The 27353-nt window shown below is 40.0% G+C and overlaps 1 protein-coding gene and 1 long non-coding RNA gene across 10 annotated transcripts in view; one reads left to right on the top strand and one right to left on the bottom strand.

The window, feature by feature from the left end:
- zmynd8 (zinc finger, MYND-type containing 8) overlaps positions 1-2410 on the bottom strand; it is a 102891-nt gene extending 100481 nt beyond the window's left edge. For 3 of the 9 annotated variants that reach the window (XM_072242670.1, XM_072242703.1, XM_072242660.1), the window contains exon 1: positions 2312-2403. Coding sequence is in view for 1 of the 9 variants with exons in the window: in XM_072242678.1 (XP_072098779.1) it covers positions 2312-2325 (14 nt within the window). In the remaining 8 variants the exon portion in view is untranslated. Of the gene's footprint in view, positions 1-2311 lie in introns of all 9 variants that reach the window. The other 6 variants (XM_072242726.1, XM_072242686.1, XM_072242713.1 and 3 more) reach the window with 3 other exon arrangements.
- On the top strand, positions 494-8689 carry LOC140187424 (uncharacterized). Its single transcript, XR_011883094.1, has 3 exons — positions 494-545; positions 4706-4798; positions 8261-8689. It is a non-coding gene; the product is annotated as an uncharacterized lncRNA (long non-coding RNA).
- The last annotated feature ends 18664 nt before the right edge of the window (positions 8690-27353 follow it).

Here is a 27353-nt window from a genome sequence, read left to right on the forward strand (position 1 = left end):
TGGTTGCAAATGGAAAGTGGTGGGGCCAGTTCGCAATCCAATTTTTAATCAGTTGTGAAATTAAATAAAACAGAGCATGTTTTAAGTAAGTGGAAAGATGGTGTAGACCAATTTGTGAGAACCTGTTTCACGATCATTCCACTCAACTGGTAAACATCTGTTGCATCTTCCTTCCTTGCAACATTACAATGCAAAAGCAGTTAAGTCCTTCAGTTTTAGGCCAGTAACTTTGCAGTTATTAAGGAAAAAAAGACAGACTGCAAGCACAGTACACTTTGGCTGAAAAGTGCCAATAAAGTAGCCAAATACGTGGTTCTCCTCACGATTTTCCACATGGGTTATTCCTGATTGCAGCTATAAAACGTCAGGGACAAATTGTTTTTCCAATCTTCCCACCCTTGCCCATTCCCCACCACTAAAGGGTTGGGGGGAGGGTAAAGCAGCAAGAGAGAAATAAAAGAGAGTAAAGTCATTAGTAAGATCTTTAGCCTCTCAGCTTTCAGTTCATGATAACGTCTGCCTGTGTAGCTAATGCAGAGGCCAAGGTAAATAAATAACTAGATATTTCTTTCATTGTAAGATGGCATTATAATTCTATATCATTAGGCTTTGATGAGTAGTGTGATTATAGTTAATTAAAACTAGCAACTGGAAAAAATATTGTAAAATGTAGATTTATTCTGCTGCACTAGGCATGTAGACATTTACAATTCACCATGAGGGTGTGCAACTTCCATTTTGGACCATATTTGTGTGTCTATCATGGTGTAGCTGGTACATAACCTCAACTCAGACTTAAAAGCTTCCAGATTCAACAGCAACTTGAGAATATCTTCTCAGGTGGATGCAAAAGATCCTGTGGCACTATTCAGAAAAGGTGGGGTATTTTCCCAAAGCCTTGGACAATATCACTCAAACTAAAGAGAATAACAAGTTATCAGGACACCAACAGGCAAGAGAAAATATGCAGATGCTGGAAATCCAAGCAACACACACATACACACAAAATGCTGGAGGAACTCAGCAGGCCAGGCAGCATCAGGGTTATTCATGGGAGCTTACAGAGGAAAAATTTATTGTTACATAACTACCATACTTCAAGTGCTCTCTGCTGGGTGTGAAGTGATTTGGAATATTATGAAAAGCATGTTATAACTCAAGTGTCATTGGAGAGCCAAATAAAGCATATTCAAGGATATAAAGAGAAATTAAAAAACTACAACCTCACTGTAGAAATATTTTTTCCATCTGAATTCCTATAATATTAATCCCATTCCACAAGAAAATAACTTGATGAGGGAAGAACCTGTAAATATTCAGATAAGAAATAATGGAGACATGAAGGGTGGATGTTCATAAGCCATATTTGCCCAGTCAGGGAGAAAAAACCTTAGTAAAGCAAGAGCCTGCAGAAATAAAATCCTCAATTTTTCTAAACCACAGTTAACAAAACAGAAATTGATGCAGTTGATTGACAGATTGAGGAGCCTTACCTATTCCTATAAAATTCACTGTGCCATTAACTGCATTCATCTCTTTAAATAGTTCATTCATGAGCTTCTGAATGCACATATATGTGACTCAGCATGTCTGTCTTTCTTGCACAAAAGATATTCAATATCACATTCAGGTATAACTCCCTCTAAAAGCAGTCTGGTTCTGGGCTGTGCACATCATACATACACTATCAGCCACCTCTGATATCTCATACAATTTCAAAATTTCAGGGAAGAAATCCCTTCCCATGCCCACCCCATGTAATTTGCCATTTTGCCTTGACACTAAAGAGAGGTATACTGAACTATTATTGCTAGAGGAAGAGATCTGATTTTAAGTGTAACAGCACAATCTATGTCCTACCTTCTTGAATGACGATGGTGATCTTGTTTGCAATTCAAACTAGCTATAGCCTGCCTTGATTCCCTGTAGGGCAGTAGCCTTCTTCTGTACTGCTTCTTCTATTTGCCCACCAACAAGCATGTGACTCTGCTACACAATAGGGCAAGGACCTTCTGTTAAAGAGAAGGCCACTATAATTGACTAGTGAACATCTAAACTCAGTGAACCAGAAGTCAATTTCCCCTTCTTTAGGAATATTTATAATAACACTGATGATTACACTTTAACAGAGCCAGTACTGAACAAGATGGCAGTAACATGTGACCAAGGAAAGCAAAAAGTAAAAAAGTCTGTCATTGTAGCTGCTCTAACTACTTGGACTGCTAGTTTGCATAGCAATCAGGCTATTAAAGTAAATGGAAACAATCTTTAACACTTTAAAAGTACATAAAATAAACTGTTTACTGCTTACCTCTGTGGTTGCATTGTACTGTAACACAGGGTTAAGTCAATACTTTATAAAAACATGGTGGACAGTAACAGTAGTCAGAGAAGGGCTTGGCACATAAGCTTGATGATCTGTCAGTCTCCAAAGTACCTGAAATGTAATTGGATGGGCTTCTTTACCAGCCTATAAAATTGAAGCTGATTGGCTCATACACTTCCTGAATGGTTACTTCTGCACAGCTTTTACAGACAGAAACCATTCTGTGAAAAGAATTTAAATTTGAAGATTGGCTCAGTTTCAGAAGCAGAAAGCAGAAATATCAAAGAAGCCAACACATATCAAACTATTGTTCTAAACTAGAAAGCTAGGAATGTCCTGTTGTACTCTGGCAGCTCATTTTAGCACATTAGCTTGGTGTTATTGTCCTTTTCCCTGAAGGTAAAATGACAAGAACTGCATTTTGTGAATAAAGGGATTTCTCTGTGTTCTCTGTGTCAAATAACTGGGAGTGCTACAAATGTTTCAGTCTCTTTGAAACAAATAGGAACATCACAAGAGTTATCACTAAAAGATCACTTTTCCAATAATGTAACTATTTTAGAAATGAAATGCATTTGTTGGAACAAAATACAGTATTGCAATACTCAGTCGACATCTTGAATCTATATGGCTCTTTTAACAGAGAAAAACACTCAAAGGTGCTTTTTTGCAGAGAATGAAATTAAAAGATGCTGAGTGAAAGGCGGCCACATTGAGCATCCTGAGAAGGGTTCCTGAAGGATAACACAAAATAATCTGCAGATGCTGGGGTCAAAGCAACACTCACAATACGCTGGAGGAACTCAGCAGGTCGGGCAGCATCCGTGGAAACGATCGGGCCGGAACCCTTCGTCAAGACTGTAGGGGGAAGGGGCAGAGGCCCTATAAAGAAGGTGGGGGGTGGGGGAGAAGGAGAAGGCTGGTAGGTTCCAGGTGAAAAACCAGTAAGGGGAAAGATAAAGGTGTGGGGGAGGGGAAGCAAGGAGGTGATAGGCAGGAAAGGTGAAGAAGGAATAGGGGAAAACACAATGGGTAGTAGAAGGAGGCGGAACCATGAGGGAGGTGATAGGCAGCTGGGGGAGGGGACAGAGTGACATAGAGATAGGGGAAGGGAGGGGGAGGGAATTACCGGAAGTTGGAGAATTCTATGTTCATACCAAGGGGCTGGAGACTACCTAGACAGTATATGAGGAGTTGCTCCTCCAACCTGAGTTTAGCCTCATCATGGCGGTAGAGGAGGCCATGTATGGACATATTTGAATGGAGTTGGGGAGCAGAGTTGAAGTGGGTGGCTACTAGGAGATCCTGTCTGTTGTGGCGGACGGAGCGGAGGTGCTGAAGGATTCCTGAAGGATGTTTCCCTTTACCTGGAAAAAGAGATGATGCATCAAACTAAAGAATCAACCATTAAAGATTAAGTAGGTTTGGAACTCTTGGAACTCGGGAGTTCAGGGGATGAACCAAGATGGTGTGTTGCAGAATCGTTACAGACAGATTTCCGACACCCATACAACTAGCCCAGGTGTGAGGTTGGATTGCTCTGGGCACCCAGCTGATTTGAAGAGATTGAGGGGCTTCAGGCCGGGCGGTGAAATCTGGGCCCGGAGCAAATCATTGGGCGTCATGGTCCTGACCCCAAGCAATTCACAGAACCTGAATCCTAATGCAAGGTAATAATCCACTGTTTAGACAATTTAAACGCCGGTTTGATGTTCATTTCTCTCTCTAGGATGCCAAAGCCTTTTGCTGTTCTGTTGTTTGGTCAATTTAAATGCCGGCCCAGAGAGACTAAAAGGGTGTTCGGTTCCGGGGCGAGAGCCAATTTCACATGCTCTCCGTGATGGTCATTCCTCTCTCCATGGCACTGAGGCTATGAAGACTGCCCTGGCTGCTGTGCCCCGTGCCCTGTGCCCGCTATAATGATAAAGTAATAAATGAAGCTTAGGGCCTGCTCCAGGCTGCTCTGGTGTTCGGATCTGAGGACTCCATTTTGGCTTGGAATGCTGTTGTTGGCTTCAATTATTTGCATGATTTGTGTTTTCCCCCCTTCTTTTGTGCATTGGGTGTCAATTTTTTTATTTTTATTCTGCTTTTCCCTCTTTAATTGGGTTGTTTTGAGTTCCTTACTTTCTGGCTACCTGTGAGCAAACAAATCTCAAGGTTGTGTAATTTATACATTCTTTGATAATAAATTTACTTTGAATCTCGAGAAAGGGATCACAGAGAACAGGTAGGAAGCTCAGGTTGCAGCTACAATCAAATGATCTTATTGACTGGTAGAGGGTGGTAAGACCAACTTGTGCTCCTCTTACTGTTGTGAAAGTCAGAATCGGATTTACTATGACTGACTTGCACAATGTGAAATTTGTTGTTTTGCAGCACCGGCATCCTTCTCAGAGGATCATCATTTTGTCATGGTGGAGAGACTCATGAACTCCTGAGATCCAGAGAGCGATGTCATCTGGAGCTTAGGTAATGGTATGGTCACCCTCGGCGTAAGGTCAAGGGGGAGGTCCCAGTTTAAGACCTGGATAGTGGAGCTGGCAGAAGGTGATGACACATCACAACAGGAGTGAAAGCGGCAGAAGGCTGCAGCACTGAAGGGGCCCCAGTCTTGCATTTCACGCCACTGAACTCTGACCCTGATCTGTCAGGTACCCTCTGGTGACTGCCTGTGCATCAGCCTCCCCATGTTAAACAAAGTCACACAGTAAGGGAATAACCCCTTAGAGTGGGCTTCCCAACCTTTTTTATCCCATGGACCCCGACCATTAACTGAAGGGTACATGGACCCTCATCTTGGAACCCCTGCCCACAGGAATGCAATTCCAGTACATAGACAGTGGAAAACAAAACTGTTGGAATGGGAGAGTCAGTAGAATGCAACGTTCACAGACAGAAACAGGGTCTTGAAGGGTACAGAACATAAAAAAAGGAGCTGACAAAGCATTTCCTCTTATCTGCTTTGCCATTGAATTAGATCCTGGTTGATACTTCTTCTCAGCAGCATTTTCCCACACTAACTCCAAAACACTTAATTTATTTCTGCTTATCATTTCAAGTCTTTGATATAAATCAGTATCTGAGCTTATGTACCCCAGCAATGGAGATTTCCATAAGACTGTCCTCTAGTGAAGAAATTTCTTCTCATCTTCATTCCCTTAACACCAACACCTTCAATTTCTTACCAGTTAAACAAAACATTGTGGGTTTCTTTGTTCTCCAGCAAAGCAGAGGAACTGGCATTCCAAGGCATGTCCTCACCTATTACTCAACCTGTATGTATTTCACTGAAGAATTCTCCAGCAGCCCATTTGATTACCTAGCTTGGTGACATCAGATAATTGATCCTCAGGTCACAAAAGTATTTTTCATATTTCATTAGGAGACCTTTCAGCCCGTTCAATAAATGCTCTTTCTCAGGACAATCCCATCTCATTTCCCAATAAATGATAAACACAAGAGATACTGTTCATGCTGGAAATCCAGAGTATAAATCCAGAGTTTAATATATTTGACAAATGTGATCTCCTTTTCATACACCCTGTTCAACCCTCTAATTATTTTTATAAGTACCCTGCTATTCCTTCTCTAATAATAGATTTCACCATTTTCCTGTTGCAATTTTCAATGCATTGTACTGTAGAACCAAGAACCAACTAAAGTCAGCAAGGACAGAGGTAACGAATGAGGCGAAATACTTCATGGTAAAGGATAAGTTGAAGTTTACAGTTAGGCAGGATGCCAAGTAGGCCTGGAAGAATTGCGATAATTAATTCTAGAATTAATAAGCCATGGATGAGGGTTTGAATAGCAAATAAGCAGAACTGAATGAAAGGACATGTAAAGTTAACGCGAGGTTAAAGGAGCTGATGTTTGTGGGGCAGAGCTACTCAGCAAAGATGGTATGCTGTGATTACAAAATGTCTGATTGTGTTTTAGATTGGGAAAGGAATTGTTGACATGTATATTATGTTTCTACCAAGGTCTTAAAAATATTTCATCTAATATTTAACTGAATGAAACTGCAGCTTAACCATGACCACACATGAGTGCATCAGCAAGAGCAGGTCCATATTTTTGGATGATTTTGGTATAACACAGAATGAGACCTTGAATGTGGGAAGCCAGAAGCCACAGTGCAAATTGAACAAGATCTCATTGATTGCTTTAAATCACGTGGAACAGGATTGAACGAAAGAAAAACAGTTCCATTCAGGAAGTGGAAAAGAAAGATGTCTGTCTGTGTCTTGGGGATGGATCAAGGGTGGTCTCTCAGAGTAGAAATCATTTAAAATATTATTCAACCTAATAGAGGGTCTAGAAAAGACAGATAATCAACAGATTACTAGGAATAATTTATGAGAATAAATGGTGATTCTGAAACATAACTCAACTGGATCTTTTGGAACATAAAAACATAAGAACATAAGAACAAATAGAAGCATGAGTAGCTATCAATTTCTCTAACATGGTATTTTCCTCCCTCTCCCTTCTCTCTTCGATTCCCTGCTGGCCTCTTACTTCTTCTCTTCACCTGCCTATCATCTCCCCTGGTGGCCCTCTTCCTTCCCTTTTTCCCGTGGTCCACTCACCTCTCTTATCAGATATCTTTTTTTTCCAGCCCTTTACCTTTTTCACCTATCACCACCCAGCTTCTTACTTGATTCCACACACACACACACACACACACACACACACCTGGCTTCACCAATCATCTTCTAGCTTGTTCTCCTTTCCCTCCCCCACCAACTTATTCTGGCATCTTCCCCCCTTCCTTTCAGGACTGAAGGTTCTCAGCCTGAAATATTCATTTCCATAGATAATGCCTGACCTGCTGAGTTCCTCCAGCATTTTGTGTTTTGCTCTGGACTTTCGGCATCTACAGGATCTCTTGTGTTCATGAGTACGCCAGTCAACTCCAGTGGCCTTCTCCACTACTTAGACACATGATGACTAATCTTTTATCTCAGACCATTTTGCCACATGAATCCATATCCCTCCAACAATCTAACAAAAAGTTATCGATCAGCAACATGATGATGTCATTTTGCAACTAATTGCTTTATCGTGAAAGCCTCAAAGGAAATAGGAGTGAAACCAGCAAGAAATTGCGCTCAGGGCAAGGGAATACAGAGTTTGGTTTTCACTATGCTAAGGAAGCCCAGGCAGGCTCATAGAAGAAAATTTGGAGAAGATGAAGTCCAGAGTAACACACAATGTACTGGAGGAGCTCAGCAGGTCAGAGAGTATCTATGGAAAGGAATAAAGAGTCAACATTTCAGGCCAAGAACCTTCATCAGGACTTGGAGTGGAAGGGGGAAGAAGCCAGAATAAGAAAGTGGGGGGGGGGGGAGGGGAAGGAGTACAAGATGGCAGGTGATAGGTGAAGTTAGGTAAGTGGGAAGGTAGATGACTCCTAGAGGGGTCCATAAGAGCAAAGGGGATTCTCCTGGCTCACCAGGAAAGGAAAGCAGATTGATATTAAGAATGTTTCATCTAATTTCTCATCTAAATCATTTTCTGTAACATTTGGCTGCCAGCGAAACTTCCATGAAGCCCTCATGGTAAATTTGCAGCAGGACACCCAAGATGTCAACTACTATTCAATTGAAGGAACCTGCTGCTTTTCAGAGGGAGCCTCATTAGTTTGCTCCAACGCGGTTTCATATTGCAATCACAAAGCCAACTGTATCACCACAGAAGTAGCTCAACTGTTTATCTAGATACAAGGTTCAATTTGTCTCCACAGCACCTTGGAAAAACACTATTGATAGAAGATTTCAAGATGATGCAATTAGTTGAAAAATGAAATCACCTTGTTGCTGATTTCAGTTGACACTTTTTAAAATCATAGTTAAAGTAAATATATTGCCAAGTACATTGCCAAGTGCGCAGCTCTCCGGTGAAAATGATATTGTATCTGTTAAATAGGGGCCGTGGACAATTCTGATTTGATGGAGGCAGACGTAAAAGCACAGTGGAACATCTGGAGAAATTTCTGAAATGCCGGTTCGCTGTTGTTGTTACTGCGTGATCGAGAACTTTTCTGGAGGGAAGACCTCAAAATCCCTGGCTTGGCCTGCTGCTGGTGACTGAGACTGAAGTCGAATCGCTCGGATAGAGATGGTGCTCAGTACTCGGTGTCGGAGGGCTGATCGGAGGCTCAAAGTTTTCAGACGACTCAGAGTTGGACTGCAGTCAGGCATGGCAGGGAGAGATTTCTTCCTTCTCCCGTCTGCGTGAGATGTGGGACATTCGAGAAACTTTGAACACTTTTACTGTGCCATGGACTGTTCTTCATCAAGTTATGGTATTGTTGCACTGTTGTAACTATATGTTATAATTATGTGGTTTTGTTAGTTTTTTCAGTCTTGGTCTGTCCTGTGTTTTGTGATATCACACCGGAGGAATATTGTATCATTTCTTAATGCATGCATTACTAAATAACAATAAAAGAGGACTGTGTGTCCTCATAATCTAAAAAAAATTTGACAGAATTACCATGTTTATATTCATAGAATCACAGAATCATCAGTGTGGAATCTTCAATCCATGCCAGCCATGATACTCATCTAAACTAGTCCCATTTGTCCACATTTGGCCCATATCCCTCTAAACCTTTCCTACAGATGTACCTGTCCAAGTACTTTTTAAAATGGTCTTAATATGTCTGCTTCAACCACTTCCCTGGCAGCTCATTTTCTATACTGACCACTCCAAGGGTGAAAAAATTTGCCCTCAGGTTCCTGTTAAATCTCTCCCTTCTCACCTCAAATACTTTCCCTCTTGTTCTTGATTCCTCAATCCTGGGAAAAAGAGCTGCATTCATTCATTTTATCAATGCCCGTGAATTTTATAAACCTCAATAAGATCACACTTCATTCCCCTATACTCTAATGAAAAAGGTTCCAACCTTCTCTAGTTCAAACATAACTCAGCCACTCAAATCTCAAGAACATGCTCATATTCTCCTCTGCATTCTTACTGACAAAAGCTGATCACAATATTCCAAATATGGATTTGCCAATATCTTGTACAAATGCAAGATGGCATCCCAACTTCCATGCTCAAGGCCCTGACCAATGAAGGCCAGTGTTCCAAAAGTCTTCTTCATTACCCTGTCTACACCACAGGGAACCATGTAGTAGTACTCTGTTCCACAACACTCCCCAGGGCCCAACTATTCACTCTGAAAGTCTATCCTTATTTGTCTTCCCAAAATGTAACACTTTGCACTTATTCAAATTCACCTCCATTTATCCTCGGTCCATTTATCCAGCTGATCAAGATATCTCTGTAAGTCCTGACAACCATCTTCACTCTCAATGGTACCACCTATTTTGTTGTCATTGGCAGACTTACCAACTATGACTTGTACATTTTCATCCAAATCATTGATATAGATGAGAAATAGCAGTAAATCTATTACCAAGCCCTGAGAAACACCACTAGTCATGGGCCTCCAGTCTGAAAAACAAACTTCCACCAATATCCCCTGCTTCTAGCAATCATGTAAATTCTCTATAAGGTTAAATAGCTCTCCCTGAATCCCATGCATCTGTTTCCATAGAAGACTACCGTTAAAATCTTGTTCTACCCATCCTGGCAACATATCCTTATTATCCCTTATTCCTCCTGTTTCAATGCATACACACCATAAACCTGTTAACAGTTCAGAGAGAAAGAGTTAAGTAGAAGGCTTAGAAAGAAAGAAACCTTGTCAACATGAAATGAGACTGTGTGTAATGGGGTCATGCTGACATCTTTTTAGTGCTGATGCGGGGCGTAGCGTGTTGGTACAAGAACATAGCTGAGACAGCTTTACAGCATGTTCAACACTCCTTTATCACTGAGCAGGGAGAAAGCAGAAAAGGGTGTTCTGACATGAACAGATATGTGCCAAGGACTGGTTAAATTATAGAAGTAGAAACAGAAAACTTTGAATAGTGGAGCAGGTTTCTAAAGATATAGCCCAGTCCATCACAGGTAAAGTCCTCCCCATCATTGAGCACATCTATACAGAGTGGTGTTACAGGAAAATAGTGTCCATCATCAAGGTCTCCCACCATCCAGGCCATGCTCTCTTCTTGCAGATGCTATCAGAAAGGAGGTCCCACATGACCAGGTTCAGGAACAGTTATTACCCTTCAACCATCAGGCTCCTGAACCAGCATGGATAACCTTACTCACCTTAACATTGAACTGATCCCACAATTTATGGACTCACTTTCAAGAACTCTACAACTCATTCTCAGTATTTAGTACTTGCTTATTATTATCTTTTTTTTTCACATAGAATATAGTACAGTACAGCACAGGAACTGCACTTTGAATCACAATGTTTTGCCAATTCAAATAAATTAGTAATCAGGTGGCCAACTAAACTAATCTCTTATGCCTACATAATATCCGTATCCCTCAATTTTCCTCACATTCATGTGCCTATCTGAACTTCTCTTAAAAGTCCCTCATGTATCTGTCTCTACAACCACCCCAGGCAATGCATTCCAGGCACCCACCACTTCCAGTATAAAAAGCTTTCTCCTCACATCTCTTTTGAAATTACTGCCCCCTCTCATCATAAATGCAGGACCTCTGGTATTAGACATTTCAACCCTGGGAAAAAGATACTGTTCTACACTAGCTATGGCTCTCATAATCTTGTAAAACTTTATGAGATCTTCCCTCAGCCTCCACAGTTCCAGACAAAACAATCCAAGTTTGTTTAACCTCCCGTTACAGCATATACCCTCTAATCCAGGCAACATTCTGGTAAACCTCTTCTGCACCATCTCTAGAGCCTTGACATCCTTCCTATAATGGGTGACCAGAACTATAAGTATGTAATACTCCAGATGCAGCCCAAGTAGAGTTTTATAAAGCTGCACTATAACTTCCTGACTTTTGAAGTCAATGCCTCAACAAATAAAAGCAAGCATGCCACATGCCTTCTTAACCACCCTGTTAAGGGTCTTGTCCTTACAGTGTACTGTCTCTTTACATTTGACCTACTAAGGTGCATCACTTGACATATGGCCAGGTTAAACTCCATCTACCATTTCCCCACCCCTATCTGCAACCGATCCATATCCCAGTGTAGTCTTTGCCAGTTATTTAGGCTATCGACAACACCACCAATCTTCATATCATCTGCAAGCTTACTAACCCATCCATCTACACTTTCATCCTGGTTATTTATATACATCACAAACAGCAGAGGTTCCAGCAGAACACCACTAATCATAGACCTCCAGCTAGAATAAGTCCCTATGACCACTACCCTCTGTCTTCTAATAGGCAAGGCAGTTCTGAATCCAAATGGCCAATTCACCACTGATACCATGCATCTTAATCTTCTGAATAAGTCTCCCATGACAGACCTTGTCAAATGCTTACTAAAATCCATGTAGACAAAACTCACAGCTCTACCTTCATCAAACACCCCTGTCACCTCATCAAAAAACTCATTCAAGTTAATAAGACATGACTTGTCTCGCACAAAGCCATACTGGTTCTCCCTAATTAGGTCATGGTTTTCCAAATGCTCATAAATCCTATCCCAAAGAATTCTCTCCAGTAACTTCCCTATTACTGACTTGAGGCTTGTCGTTCTGTAGTTTTCAGGATTATCCCTGGTTCCCTTCTTGAATAATGGAATAATATTAGCTACCTGCCAGTCCTCCGGGACCTTTCCTGTGGCTAGAAAAGACACAAAGGTATTGGTCAAGGCCCCAGCAATCTCTTCACTAGCCTCTCTCAATGATTTGTGGAACACTATCAGGCCTTGGGGACTTATCCACCTTAATGTTCTCTAAGAGACCAATGCTACCTCTTCCTTTATTTCAAAATGTTCTAGCATATTGATATTCTCTGCACTGATCTCCCTATCCTTCAGGTCCTTCTTCTTGGTAAATACTGATATAAAATACTCAATAAGGTCCTCACCAACATCCAAACAAGTGTTCCTCCTTTATCCTTGAGTGGTCCCACCTTCTCCCAAGTTATCCTCTTGCTCTTGATATATGCCTTGGGATTCTCTTTAATCCCACTTGCCAAGGACTTTTCATGTCCCCTCCTAGCTTTTCTAATTCCCTTACTGAGTTCTCTGCTGGCTTCTTTATAATCCTCAATGGCTCTGTTTGATTCCTAAGTGTTACATACTACCTCTTGACTAAATTCATCACCTCCCTTGACATCCAAGTTTCCCTTACCTTGTCATCATTGTCCTCCCTTCTGACCGGAATATACCTGTCCTGTACTCTGTGCAGTTGGTCTTTAAACACCATCCATATGTCAGATGTGGCCTTGAACAAAAACAGCTGTTCCCAAATAATTCTTCCTAGTTTCTACCTAATGCTCTCATAATTTGCCCTGCTCCAGTTCAATACTCTCCCACAAAACTTAAGGAGTTGTGGCCATTGTTCCCTAACTACTCACCCACTTAATGGTCAGTTACCTGGCCATGCTCATTACCCAACAACAGATTCAGTACAACCCCACCTCTTGTTGGATTATCTACAGATTGATTTAAGAAACCCTCCTGGAAGTGCCTAACAAGCTCTGCTCCATCCAAACCACTTGCACTAACTCAAAACATGCAGCTCTTCTCTGGATCAATGCTAAAATAGTCTTAAGTTATGGAGAGAAACCATTGGGAGAAAAGAGCCTGAGTCCAAAACTTGAAGAAGAACTCATCGTACCAAACCCCAGCCAGGTCCATTTGAGCAGGTGACATGTGGATACAAGTTGTAGGTTTTGGGAGCAGTGAGAGTAAACTAGAGTTGTATAAACTGTTAAAATTAAATAATGAGTCTGCTTCTGCAGATCCATAACTATCACAACACAGTGGTTTTAGCTGGACATACCTTATTAGTATCAGCATGTAAATCATTTTTATACCAATGGCACTTTACATGCCACAAGTGCTCAATGTTCACCTGATCTAAAATGTCTGGAAATTACACTATTTTCCCAATATCTTCAGCTTGACCATATATTCAGCAGCTGTTTCCTTTGCTTCTATTCCACATGCCAAATTTCTATCCCTTGAAAATCTCCAAAGGTGTGAATTAACAGTTTCAAAGTTTTTACAATATCCTTGTGTGTAACTTATGGCACCAATAGACTCATCGATATCATGCACGATTCCAGCCTTGCCACCTGTGATTAGTAAGACTGGTTACATTTCCCAAGCTTTCCAAAAAGTGTCCATTGCCCGTCATCATTATTATACCATTTGCCATTAACTTCATACTTGAGTGCTCACACAAGCAACCCCATTTTCTTGTTGCCAATGTAGCTGCTAAAGTTTCTTTGGTCCAGCTTATTAAGGCACATATCAGCAGGTAAAGCTAACAATAAAACATTTTTTTACTGAAGGCAACATTTTTTTACTGAAGCCAATCACTTACAAATAACAATTAGGATACATCTAACAATGTATCAGTATTTATTCCACATGGAACACACAATTCCTAAAGGTACAATATCAGTTACATAGGTTAAACTATTCCGTATACATATTCTCACAACTCTTGAGGTGTAGTAAGTGTTGACGCTGCTGCAACAGCATGTAATTCTGCACCAAGTAGAATTAATAACTTTAATAGTAATCTACTCAAGTAAATTAAAAGGATACTTAATCCATATAACTGATTGTGGCATATTAAACCATGGCAGCAAAAAAAAAAGAACAATCAAAACTCAAGACATGCAGCTCTTCTCTATACTAATGCTAAAATAGTCTTAAATTATGCACTTCAGTAAGTGTGATTTCAGTGCAACATGGATCTGGGCATGTTGATTGCTAACGTATTTTTCTGCCTCTGTTAAATATCTATCTCAGGCTGTGTTCAGTTCTTTATCTGAAGTTGACAATGTAATAAAAATAGGGTGTTTCATTTTGTTAGATTTTTAAGATGAGACAAGGAAAGGAATTTCTATTACAAATTCCAGTGGATACTTTTGAAGGCTCTGATTTGAGAGATATCTCTGTGTTACTGTACTTAGGGGAGCCAAGTTCAAGTGGTTCTGAATTCAGTCATCAACACTGTTCTGATTATAATGGATAATCTAAATAGGATTCAACTAACAGATGGACAACTGGGGACTAGGAATATACTGGCTCTGATGCAACACTTGGCCTAGTATGTATCAAGGAGCTCTAGTAACACTGAAGTAAATGGGAATCAAGAGAAATGTTTCTGTAAGGGGTTTCTTCTTGTATGTTACTGCTGAGCCTAATAAAATGGCTTCTTTGTTCCGTTATAATAAAATGGCTTCTCTGTAATGTTAACTGCTGAGTTATCAGTAGCAGCTTGTTTGGGTTATAATTGCTGATAACGAGAATTGTATTCATTTGCTAATCAATTGGGATAGATGTTATTCTTTCTTGTGTGTCTGTAAGCTATTGTTTTCGCGGGCTTTGGGCAGACGGCGCGATGGGGACAGAGAATAGAGATGCGATGCTGTAAGATGGGTGAGGATCAGATCCAAGAGGGAGTCCGAGGCCCAGGGTTTTTCAGGAGGAGAACCGAAGAGGAAGGACGTGCTGGACGCACTCTGGTTGACCATCGTGGTTGGTCCCAGGCAGCGGGTCGAGGAGGTCGGAGGGGATCGAATGGTGGAAAAAAGACTCCGTTAATTGAGCTCCAACAGTTGTGCACGAAGTGGTTGAACGTTGATAAGTTTGGCGCCTTTTACTTTCCTTTTATGTTGTATCTCTATTAATTACATAGTTCCAGTAAGATCTATAAAGTGTAATTACTTAATCACATATGGTGTATTGTCTGTTATTTGGTGTGGTGGGGTACATCACACAGCATCCACACAAACTTGATTACCTAGTTTGGCGGGCTGAAGGCTGTTCCCCCAGACAAAAAAGTGAGCTGAGCGAGCCTGAGGCTTACCAGGGGGCTACATTTCATATTACCCATTCCTTGTCAGAATGAAGAACATTGCAGTTGTCAGTGTTTGATTTGCTCAGCATCTGAATACTGCAACAGCAGCTCCTCAGGGCAATGTCCTGAGCCAACAACCCTCAGGTACCATATTAATGACCTTCCTTCCATCATGTTAGTAATCAGAATTTGCTGATGATCCTACAATATTCAGCTCTATTTTCTATTTCCTTAGAAAATGTAACAATCACAACTGTATGTAAAAAGACTTTATAACATTCAACCATGGGTTTTTAAATAGTGAACTATATTTGCACCCACTTAAGATTGATAAAAAGACCATCCCCAATGGGGGACATTGTGGACCAGAAATTCAAGTAGACTAACAAAAGTAACATTGGGGCCACAACAATAGATCAGTTATTAGGTATCCTACACTAAGTGAGTTAGCTCCTTCCTTTACAATATCTACAAGACATAACTCGAGAGTACAAGAATTGCTCTCCATTTGCCTGGACGGTAAGTTGTTTGATACCATCTATAATAAAGCACTCCGCTGGAATTTCAAGTCCTATTGACCCCTAAAAGTTCACTCCTCCATCATTGGTACACCAAGAACATATCTCACCATTCTTGACCATAAGATATAGGAACAGAATTAGAGCATTTGGCCCATCAAGTCTGCTCTGCCATTTCATCATAACTGATCCATTTTCCCTCTCAGCTCCAATCTCCCACTTTCTCCTTGTATCCCTTCATGCCCTAATTAATCAAGAATCTATAAACCTCTGCTTTACGTATACCCAATGACTTGGCCTCACCAGTGGTTTATAAAGCCTCAGTGTTGCACCCTTGCTTTTATATTGTAATCAGATTTTACTTTCATGTATCATCACAGGGCCTAGATGTTGGAAGTCACTGGTGAACTATACCATGGAAATTGCAATGGTTCATGTGGACAGCTCATCACTACCTTCTCAAAAGCAAAAATGGATAATAAATGTTTGCCTCACCAGAGACAAATGCATACTGGTTAAGATTTAAAGAGATAAAAATTCTATCAGCTTTAGCAGATGCTGCTATAGGCTGTTGACCAATTGGTAGAATTATTTAGTTTGTTCTCAGGCTGTGTCATTTTTCAGGGAATCCTGTATGAGGACTTCCAGGTCCCTTTGCAACTCTGATTTGTGAATTTACATCAGACACCATTCTGTCTTTGAAATACTTGCTCAGCGCAAAACTGTGCTCTTTCCTGATTTATACCTCATGGTATGGCACAGTGGCATGACTGTGACCTGATAGCTCCAGTAATCCAGATCAGACTTAACTTTGGTTGCTCTCAGTCTGGAGTTTGTACAATTTCCCTGTGAATCGTGTTGATTTCCTTTGGGTCCCTGTTTCCTTTCCATATTTCAAAGACATACTTGTTTGTTGGTTAATTAGCTATTCTGAATGGTGGCTGATGTCCTGATGAGAATATGGTGAGATTATTCTAAATGGGTAATTGATGGTCAGCATGGGTGAAAAGGCCTGTAGCTATGTGTAGGATTTTATGACTCCATGACATTTTCATTGTCATTGGGTCAAATCCTGGCAGCTATTATCACTACGTTGATTAAGCTGCAAATGACAAATTTTAAGGCAGAAAGTTGGCTTTGCCATATACTCATAAATACCAACAAAATCCTCATGTTTTTGGAGCATTATGGCAAATAGTTGACTTTTATGCAGCCTACGCCTACACAGGTCACAACTTGGAAGTAGGGCGTTGTAGTCCAATAATCTACATTTATTCTGAATGTGACAAATTTTCCTCACAAAATTAATTTAACCTGCTTCCTTAACTACATGAACTTTCCATCCTTTCTTCTCTTATTTTAATCACTTCTATCATATTACCCCATAATGTGTTTTGTAATGAACATGAACTCAAACATTTCACGTCTTTGTCCTGAAAAGCAGTTGTTCATATTAGCAAGGATCCCAGTGAAACATACTTTACTTTTTAAGTTATAAGAAAGGCTTCCTTTGCTTATTTTGAGAAAAGGCACAAGAAAGAAAGAAATTTTACATTTCATGTGCAGACCTTTTAAGCACAATAGCAAATCCAACAATGCACTTCTCAGAATGCTGAAGAAAATATCCTTATCAACCATGTCAACTGCAGTGTTATTGAGGATATTTGATGCTGAACTAATGCACAAAATTAGTTATAATTTATTATTTTCTTTTTAATTTTATTGCAGCTCATGTTACCAGATATTAATACTTATTGTGAACATCCACTAAAATTTGATATTTGTTGGATATTTTATTCAACTAAATGACAACTTCAACTTACTGTCGAAGTCTTCTACTGCTGTAGCCTATCCACTTCATTGCTCGATGTGCTGTGCGTTCAGACACGCTCTTCTCTACACCACTGTTATAATGCATGGTTAATTGAGCTACTGTAGCCTTCCTGTCAGCTTGTACCAATCTGGCCATTCTCCTCCAATCTCTCTCATTAACAAGGAACTTTTGTCCACAGAACTGCCGCTCACTAAATAGTTTTTGTTTTGCACACCAGTCTCTGTAAACTCTAGGAGGGGACTATGTTGAAAAATAAATGTGCTAGGTTTTCTAAAATTGACTCCTTCCACCTTAGGCCATGAATTTATCAATTACCCCTCATATCTATGTCGGATAGGGATTAAGATCTTCATTTGAGTTCAGAACTTCACAGACAGCAAATCCAATACCATCAGATGGAAAGAGGTTTGGTGACCAAGTTCCAAAGCATAAGGGTTAGGGTAAGGCTGATAAGTGCACCAGACCAGAGGTGAAGTCATTAATTCTAAGGATGAGGAAGAGTCCAGTATTTGTGAAGATTAGATGTCTTATGTGTTGGCGCATGGCCAAGTGGTTAGGGCATCGGTCTAGTGATCTGAAGGTCACTAGTTCGAGCCTCAGCTGAGGCAGCGTGTTGTGTCCTTGAGCAAGGCACTTAACCACACACTGCTCTACAACGACACTGGTGCCAAGCTGTATCAACCCTAGTGCCCTTCCCTTGGACAACATCAGTGGTGTGGAGAGGGGAGGCTTGCAGCAGGAGAACTGCTGGTCTTCCATACAACCTTGACCAGGCCTGCGCCTTGGAAACCTTCCAAGGCGCAAGTCCATGGTCTACGAGACTAATGCCTATTAGTAAAGATGTTTTATTGTGCTGCAGAAGACAGAGCTAGAGAGAGAGTGGCAGTCATGACCATGCAAACAAGGAAGAGAATTTTAAAATGATGGTATTACATAACTGGAAGCCAGAGTAGCCAGCAAATAAGTAATGTGAATTTCATTGTACTGAGTGTGGTAAACTTATGTCAAGGGATGCAGACAGTTTGAGAGAAAGGTATGATTTTTTTTTGTCAAAATCAAATGGGATAGCATTACTAACTATGATTGGGATTTGGTTAGATCTGTGGGGAGCTGGAGCTGAGGGACGGGTGATAATTGATTTGAGGGGATTTGAACAAAGAGTTCAGCCTAAGATAGTAGTAGTAGTAGTCATACTTTATTGATCCTGGGGGAAATTGGTTTTCGTTACAGTTGCACCATAAATAATTAAATAGTAATAAAACCATAAATAGTTAAATAGTTTTATGTAAATTATGCCAGGAAATAAGTCCAGGACTAGCCTATTGGCTCAATAGATGGTGATGAACTTGAAAGGCTGCAATACATTCAAAGTTTTTGGAGAAGAAAGAGAGGTTGGTGATAGGCCAGTTTGCAAGTACAAAAAGAGGGCACCATGGTAGCGTAGTGGTGAGTGCGATGCTATTTCAGCTTGGGGTGTTCTGGAGTTGGGAATTCAATTCTGGTGCCATTCTGTAAGGTTTCTCTGTATGTCCTTCCTGTGAAATGCATGGGTTTCTCTGAGTCCTCTAGTTTACTCCCACAGTCCAAAGATGTACTAGGCAGGTTAATTCGTCATTGTAAATTGTCCCGTGATTAGGTTAGGGTTAACCTGATTTGTCGGGGGTTGCTGGAGCAACATGGATTGAAGGGATGAAGGGCCTACTCTGCGCTGTATTGCAAAATAAATAAATGAATGAATGGTCAAACATTGGAGGTTAATAACAGCATATTCAAAGAAGAGCTCCAGTATAAAAAGAAAGAAAACTTTTAACAGTACCAATTAACAAGATAACTAGAAAAGGAGGTTGAATGATCAAAAGTTTAATAAGCAAATAGGTGGTAGATCACATAGAGAATGAACGACAACAGGGAAAAGAACAAGATATAAGTATGGGAATAGGTCTGGGAGCTTCAGAAAATCCCCTCAGAGGGCTGAAGGGAGTGAAAGTGTAGAAGCAGCCAACCAAATGGTTTCAATCTTAATGACAAAGCAAGTTATGAGATCATCACACTATTGTATATGAGGGAGCAGTTTAAGAAGGCACATACTGAAGGAAAAAAATTGCAGTTATCTTTCCAGCTCAGGAATAGTTGAACAGTTCCAGCGTGAACAGTTTTGGCTGTTGAGAGCAAGTTGATTAGATGTGAACAATTTTTTAAAGTTCTGTTATATCAGATAAGTAAAGAGTTAATGATCTATGAATTAAATTGACTGATTAAAGCTGGCCAAATAATTTAACATTGTTGGTTCTAGTGTCCATCACAACTTACAGCTTTAGCAAAGGTTCACAGTAACCAGCATAAAAAAATACGTTAAACTGGAAAATTGTAGCTGGAGAAGTAATGTGTGGTATATTTTAAGAAAAAAAACAGGAAGCATAATACAAAACGATTAGTGAAGTCATTAAGAAACAACTAACCACTGTGTGTGGGCTGAAAGGTCGGGTTCCATTGTACTCAGTTGCTTTGAATAGCTCAGTAATGGGGCTGGTAGTGCTGATAACTGTATACAGTCAATCCATGATTCAGAAATGCCTGAATAGACATTACAAAAAGAGCTACACAAAAGTGCTAGAATATTAAACAGTTTATTCCTGAAGATTAATTAGTGCTGTTTGTTTCAATAATAGTATTTATTCTCAAAATGACAAACAATTCTTAATACGTTTCTGGAAATAAAATTATTTATTTGATTCCTATCACTTAGAAGATCACTAATGGGTGATCATAGCCTGGCTAAACATCAGTGTACTCACAATTAGCTAATGGATGAAAGAGAAACAAGATTCTTAAACATTTGACATAGCAGCAGGACTCAATGGCATGGAGAAACATAAAGGCTCAGCCTTTAGGAAAAGCAAACTGCCATTCCAAAGAGTTAGCTGGTAACAGGAACATAACAAACCAGAAAGTTATTCCGTCCATTTTACCTTTTTTTGATTTTCCACTCTCTTTCAGCTCATGAAAACTTTACATGATACTTCAACTGCACATCCTTGTGAGCAGTTGAAATTCTTTCAATTTTCACATTTCTTAAATTCAATTTCAGCATTTTGATAATTCTTATGTTTATTGCCTATTCCCTTGAGCAGGCAATGATGCTTCCTTGCGCCTCCTGGCCTCCTTGGTGGTAGTTATCTTGGCTTTGGGAGATCTTGTCAGATTAGGTTTGGCAGATATTTACTCTCCATATTGTAGGCTGTACGTGTTGCAGCTACTGTGCACTGGTAATAGAAGAAAAGAATATTTAAGGTAATTGAAAAGATGGCAAACAAGTGGGCTGCTTTGTCCTTGATGGTATTAAGTTTATTGAGATTTTAGGATGAATACAAGTGGAGAGTAGTCCATTGTGCGCTTGGTTTGTGCTTTGTACTGTAGATGTTGAAAAGGACTGGACTGTGAGGATGATAGTCCCTTACCAGAGGATATCCAGCCCTTGACCTACTCTTGAAGCCACAGTATTTATACTGCAGGTCCATTTCCTTTTTTTGATTGATGGATCCCAGGGTATTAATAGTTGAGGATCACCCATTATAATGTAAGTGAACTTCAAAATGTTAGATTCTAATTTGTTGGAGGTAGTTATTGAATGGCAGTTTTGCAGTGTCAGCTAGCAGTTAATGTAAAATAAATGGCCAGACAGATCTTGTTCTGTGCCATAACACTTCCCTGATGCCTAGATAAGTCATGAGCAAAATGAATGTCATTTCTTAGGCATACTGTACTATGATTGAAAGATTTGCAGTCCAAGGAGCAAAGGGCCTGAGAACAATTGATTCATCAGGAACACTGCTCCGTCTAAGCTGCACAGGTGTGTGGCCATGCAGTAGCTAAAATACTCATGGCAGATAGACTTTGTTACCATGCAGCTGGAATTTTCTTTGATATAATGTTAATATAATTTTAAAATTATGCTTATATAATTTAGAAATCTATGTTAATACAATTGTGAAATAATCTGTAATTAATCATGTATTAATGAATATAATCCGTAAATTTTCTAAATAAAAACATACCACAACCTTTTCTTTGAAACATTTTAGAGATTCATCATATTTATATTGTCAGTGTTTCAAGTAACAGCGCTGTTACAAATTGTAACAATAAACATAGAATGGAAGTCAGTAGCTCCTTATTAATAAACTGCTGGTACTAGAATACATCTAGTCAAAAATTTTACTTTGGTCATTGTGCCTGCCAGTTGTTTTGAATCACAGCAAATCTGTGATTTCAAATTTGTCATTTCTAAGAAATTTAAGATTGGTTCAACTAAGACATTGATTGACATGTTGAACTATGTGTTTCGAAATGAAGAATTCAAAGAACTGTCACTTCTTGTTGACATTATTAGAACATCTCGAGCTTCTAGTGCTGACAGTGAAGTCTCTGAATTCAATCAAGCGTGAATCCAGAAACAGACTAGAAGTGAAACATTTGGATGATCTAATGAGGATTAAGATATGTCTTTCATTTGAATGCAAAATTAATCTGGGCAGAGTTTTTAGACAATGGATTTGTAATAAAGACAGATGAGAAAAAGTTTCTCCCCCTCCCCCTTTCTTTCTCCTTAGCCTCCCGTCCCATGATCCTCCCCCTTCTCCAGCCTTGTATCCTTTTTGCCAATCAACTTTCTAGCTCTTAGCTCTATCCCTCCCCCTCCTGTCTTCTCCTATCATTTCGGATCTCCCCCTCCCCCTCCCACTTTTAAATCTCTTACTATCTCTTCTTTTAGTTAGTCCTGATGAGGGGTCTTGGCCCGAAACATCGACAGTGCTTCTTCCTATGGATGCTGTCTGGCCTGCTGCGTTCCCTCAGCATTTTGTGTGTGTTACTTGAATTTCCAGAATCTGCAGATTTCCTTGTGTTTACATTTTCTTTATTGTGCTATGCTTCATTATACCCTTCAATTAATAGATAAAGTCAAAAGTAAGTGATTTGTCAATTTTCATTTTAATTATTCATAGTATGCATATTATAAAGAAAATTAAAGTGCCACACAGTTTTCAGGAGATTCATAAATTTTCTGCTCAGAACAACGGTTGGTCTGCGCAGCTATATAAAAAAATGAAAGGGAACGTTGAATTCAGGAACATATAATGGTAGAAGTCACTGCTGAAGTTGCACAAGTTCTGGCTCTCAATTTACCTGAAGGAAAGTGGAATATAGTGACAATTTCAAGCTAAGGTCTCATTGGGTCCAAGTACCACAAGAAAGGAAAAGCAGCTGCAAGAGATCTTGGCAGTGTTCCAGGGTGTCACAGTTCACAGAAGCAAGCACAATACAAAGCAAGAAGAGGGAACAAGACTGAAGGAAGTGCAGCTTATCAACCTTATCAAGGGTTTATAAAAAGATAGACTGGAAACTCATTGCTTCATATGCATCTGAATTTGCAGAATATAAACAGTATCTTTAAATAGGCATTATATGTAGCCTGACCACTTTATTGGGTGACTTACAAAAAAAACAAATAATTGGTGAAAAAATAGTTTAAAAAGTTCACAGGATAGATAGATAGGTAGATACTTTATTGATCCTAAAGGAAATTACAGGGTCACATTGGCGTTACACGTGCACAGATAGACAGATATGGTCAGAGAAGTAAGAAAGAATAGGTAAGAGTTTATGTGTAGTGTTTTGGTCAGGTCAGATGTATATTCTAATAAAACTTGGTCACGTTGGGTCGAGAAATGCTTATAATTACTCAGGTTTGGCTTGTGTCACATTGTAATTGCATATTCACGTAGACTTCTGCAATAAGCAGGACATAAAGCTGCTACGGATGTGAGTGGAAACATTGTAGGAAGGGTGGGGAAATTGCAGTCTCCAACGTGTCTGGACACTCCCATGTGATGAATCTGCTGTGAGATTTGGGTTGATCAAGGGTCATGAATTGCTGGATGCAGGTCACAAATGGTTTATATAAAAAAAATCTGCAATTAGTGAAGGAAGCTCTGTTAATTTTTTTAATGTAATGCTGGCCACTGAAAGGTGAGGCTGGGTCATGTTATGTGTAGGATATCAAAGTGACTGTGCAGAGCCTTTAATTGCAATCTCTTTCCAGAGCCCTGCATAATGGCTCCTGATTTCTATTTTAATGGCAAGATTTGAAGCTTTCTCTCAATTGCTCCAATTGCTAGCGGAAGTTGTAGAAATGTGCACAGAGTGACCTGCTAATGGCATTTGGTCACGTGAGAGAAATGTTAGCTGCATAAAGATAAATGAAGCCCAGAACTGAATGACCCAATTTTCAGATAATCACAAATTGACCAAGAAATAATCTCTAACATAACCTAATGTCTGCAAAACTATTTCAATTCTCAAGATTTTAAGTAAGGTATTTTTACTGGCAATCTATCTTTATTTGACTTTTCCATGTAACATTGAACTTTCTGTGACAAAATCGGATAGGACAACTCCAGAAATGTAAGTAGTGTACACAAAATGAAACATCCACGGTCTACTCTTTTCCAAGTTGCTGCCTGGCCTGCTGAGTTCCTCCAGCATTTTCTGTGTATTACTTTGATTTCCAGATCTGCAGATTTTCTCTTGTTTGTGACTCCAGAAATGTAACCATGATGTTATCATCAACATATTATTGCTCCGTCTTTTCAAAGCAAAGTCCTTATGTGACCACTTAGATAGGTGCAAGCATTTTGAAGTGAATGTTTTGGAAAAGTATTGTGATTGTGGTATAGAATGATAATAACACAAACATTTTTGGCACAGTGGCCTGCCTTGTTATGTCGATGAACTGTTTGAAACAATATGTAGTCCTACAATAATAGATGGGATGGATCTTCAGCATTCAGGGCCAACGTGTTCCCGTAAGGATGAAAAGCAAAGATGTTATGATCAGGGAACATTGGATCACAAAGGATATTGGAGTTCTGAGCCAAGATCAAGACCAAAGAGCTGATTGTAGACTTCAGGAAAGGTAAGACAAGGGAACACAAACCAATCTTCATAGAGGGATAAGAAGTGGAGAGAGTGAGAAGTTTCAAGTTCCTGGGTGTCAATATCTCGGAGGACCTAACCTGGATGCAACATACTGATGCAGCTATAAAGAAGGCAAGACAGTGGCTACATTTCATTAGGAGCTTGACTAGATTTTGTTTGTCAACTAAAACGCTCGAAAACTTCTACAAATGTACTGTGGATAGCGTTCTGACTGGCTGCAACATTGTCTGGTATTGGGGGGGGCTTCTTCACAAGATCAAAATAATTTGCACAAACTTGTAAAATTAGTCAGTTCCATCATAGGTACTAGCCTCCGTAGTATCCAAGATGTCTTCAAGGAGTGGTGCCTTAGGAAGGCAGCGTCCATCAGTAAGGATCCCCACTACCCAGGACACGCCCTCTTCACACTGTTACTGTCAGGAAGGAGGTACAGGAGCCTGAAGGCACACACTCAGTGATTCGGGAACAGCTTCTTCTCGTCTGCCATCTGATTTCTAAATTGAACCCATGAACACCATCTCACTTTTTTATTTCTGTTTTCTTGCACTACTTATTTTAACTACTTAATAGACATATATATAGATACTTAATGTAACTCAGTTTTTATCTCTATATTTTAACATGTATTTCATTGTACAGCTGCCATAAATTAACGAATTTCACAATATATGCCAGTGATATTAAATTGATTCTGATTCTGAAAACAGGAAGCACGTGATAGGTGTAGACAACTGGATTTGGATAGGTTCTTGAGGAAGATAGTGAGTGTAGGAAAGAACCTCAGAAAGCAATTAGGAAGGCAAGGAGGGGCCTTGAAAAGTCTTTGGCAAGTGAGATTAAAGAGAATCCCAAAACATTTTAGAAGTGTATCAGGAGAATGAGCGTAGTCAGAGAGAGAGTGGGTCCTGTTACTCTTCTTAAAGACCAAAACTATCATTTATGTTTGGAGCCAGCCGATGTGGTAACATCCTAAATCAACTGTTCTTATCTATAGATTGTATAAGCAAAAAAAGAAAGACGTGTAAGATAGTGAGTGCAGAGAAGGATAGATTGATGGTCTGGAGCCTATTGGTATTAAAAAGGTGAGATATCATGAAAAGCATAAAGGTTGATGAATCTCCAGGTCTGAGTGAGATCTATCCTATCATGGTATGAAAAGCAAGGGAGAAGATAGCTCAGACCCTGACAAAGGTTTTTTTTCTCCATTGAGGTATCAGAAGACTGGAGGGTGGTGAATGTTGTTCACTTATTTAAGAAGAATAGCAGTGATAAACCAAGTAACTAAAAGCTAGTGAGCCTTTTGTCAGTGATAGGGAAATTATTGAAGAAAATTATTAAGGAAAGTATTTATGTTATTTTGGAAAGGCAGGAGTACTGTCATCACAGCTTTATGTATGCGATATCTTGTCTCACTAATTTAATTAAGTTTTATGAGAAGGTAACTATGAGATATGAAGGCAGAGTGGTGTAGACTTTAGGAAGGCAATTGACAAGATCCTGCATCTCCAACATTGCACCTTGGCCCCAGAGTAACACAGCTTCGATTGGCTGTATTCATGAGTGTTGAATGGGTGCTTTTCTGATTGGATGTCTATGATTGTGGTACAGGGACTCTTGTTGTTTGTGATGTATACATTATTAGGATATGAATGTAGGATGAATGATTGCTAAGTTAGACCATAAGACCATAAAATATAGGAGCAGAAGCAGGCCATTCAGCCCATCAAGTCTGCTCCACCATTCAACCATGGGCTGATCCAATTCGTCCAGTCATCCCTACTCCCCTGTCCTCTCTCCATACCCTTTGATGCTGTGGCTAAGCAAGAACCTATCTATCTCTGCCTTAAATGCACCCAATGACTTGGCCTCTATAGCCACTTGCGGCAAAAAATTCCACAGATTTACCACCCTCTAACTAAAATAATTTCTCTGCATCTCTGTTCTAAATGGATGCCTTCAATTCTGAAGTCATGCCTTCTTGCCCTAGACTCCCCTAGCATGGGAAATAACTTTGACATATCTAATCTGTTCAGCCCTTTTAACATTTGGAATGTTTCTATGAGATCCTCCTCATTCTCCTGAAATCCAGGGAATAGAGCCCAGGAGCTGCCAGACGTTCCTCGTACGGTAATGCTTTCATTCCTGGAATCATTCTCCTGAACCTTCTCTGAACCCTCTCCAATGTATATCCTTTCTAAAATAAGGAGCCCAAAACTGCACACAATAATGACAATAAAGTATAAAGTGTGGTCTCACGAGTGTGTTATTGAGCCTCAACATCACATCCCTGCTTTTATATTGTGTGTGTGTGTGTGTGTGTGCCCTTAACTCCTGGTGGAGTCGTTGGGGTGCCGTCATGACAAACATTTGGTATGCTCATCGTACGGCGTGTCTTGGGCATCTGAAACCTGGCGGAGCTCATCCCTCTCCGTTTTTTTTTTACGAGGTCAAGTTTTTAGCTCGACACTCAACCCAGGCACGGATGGAGAGTGTCCAAGGGAGCCGGTCGGATTTGAACTCAGGACCTCTTGCCCCAAAGTCCAGCGCTGATGCCACTATGCCACCAGCTGGCCACCAGCTTTTATATTCTATACCTTTAAAAATGAATGCCAATATTGCATTTGCCTTCTGCACCATTGACTCAACCTGGAGGTTAACCCTTAGGGTATCCTACACAAGGACTCCCAAGTCCCTTTGCATCTCTGCATTTTGAATTCTCTCCCCATCTAAATAATAGTCTACCTGTTTATTTCTTCCACCAAAGTGCATGACCAAAC

This window comes from Mobula birostris, chromosome 2, assembly GCF_030028105.1.
Source record: "Mobula birostris isolate sMobBir1 chromosome 2, sMobBir1.hap1, whole genome shotgun sequence".
Classification (NCBI taxonomy): Eukaryota; Metazoa; Chordata; class Chondrichthyes; order Myliobatiformes; family Myliobatidae; genus Mobula; species Mobula birostris.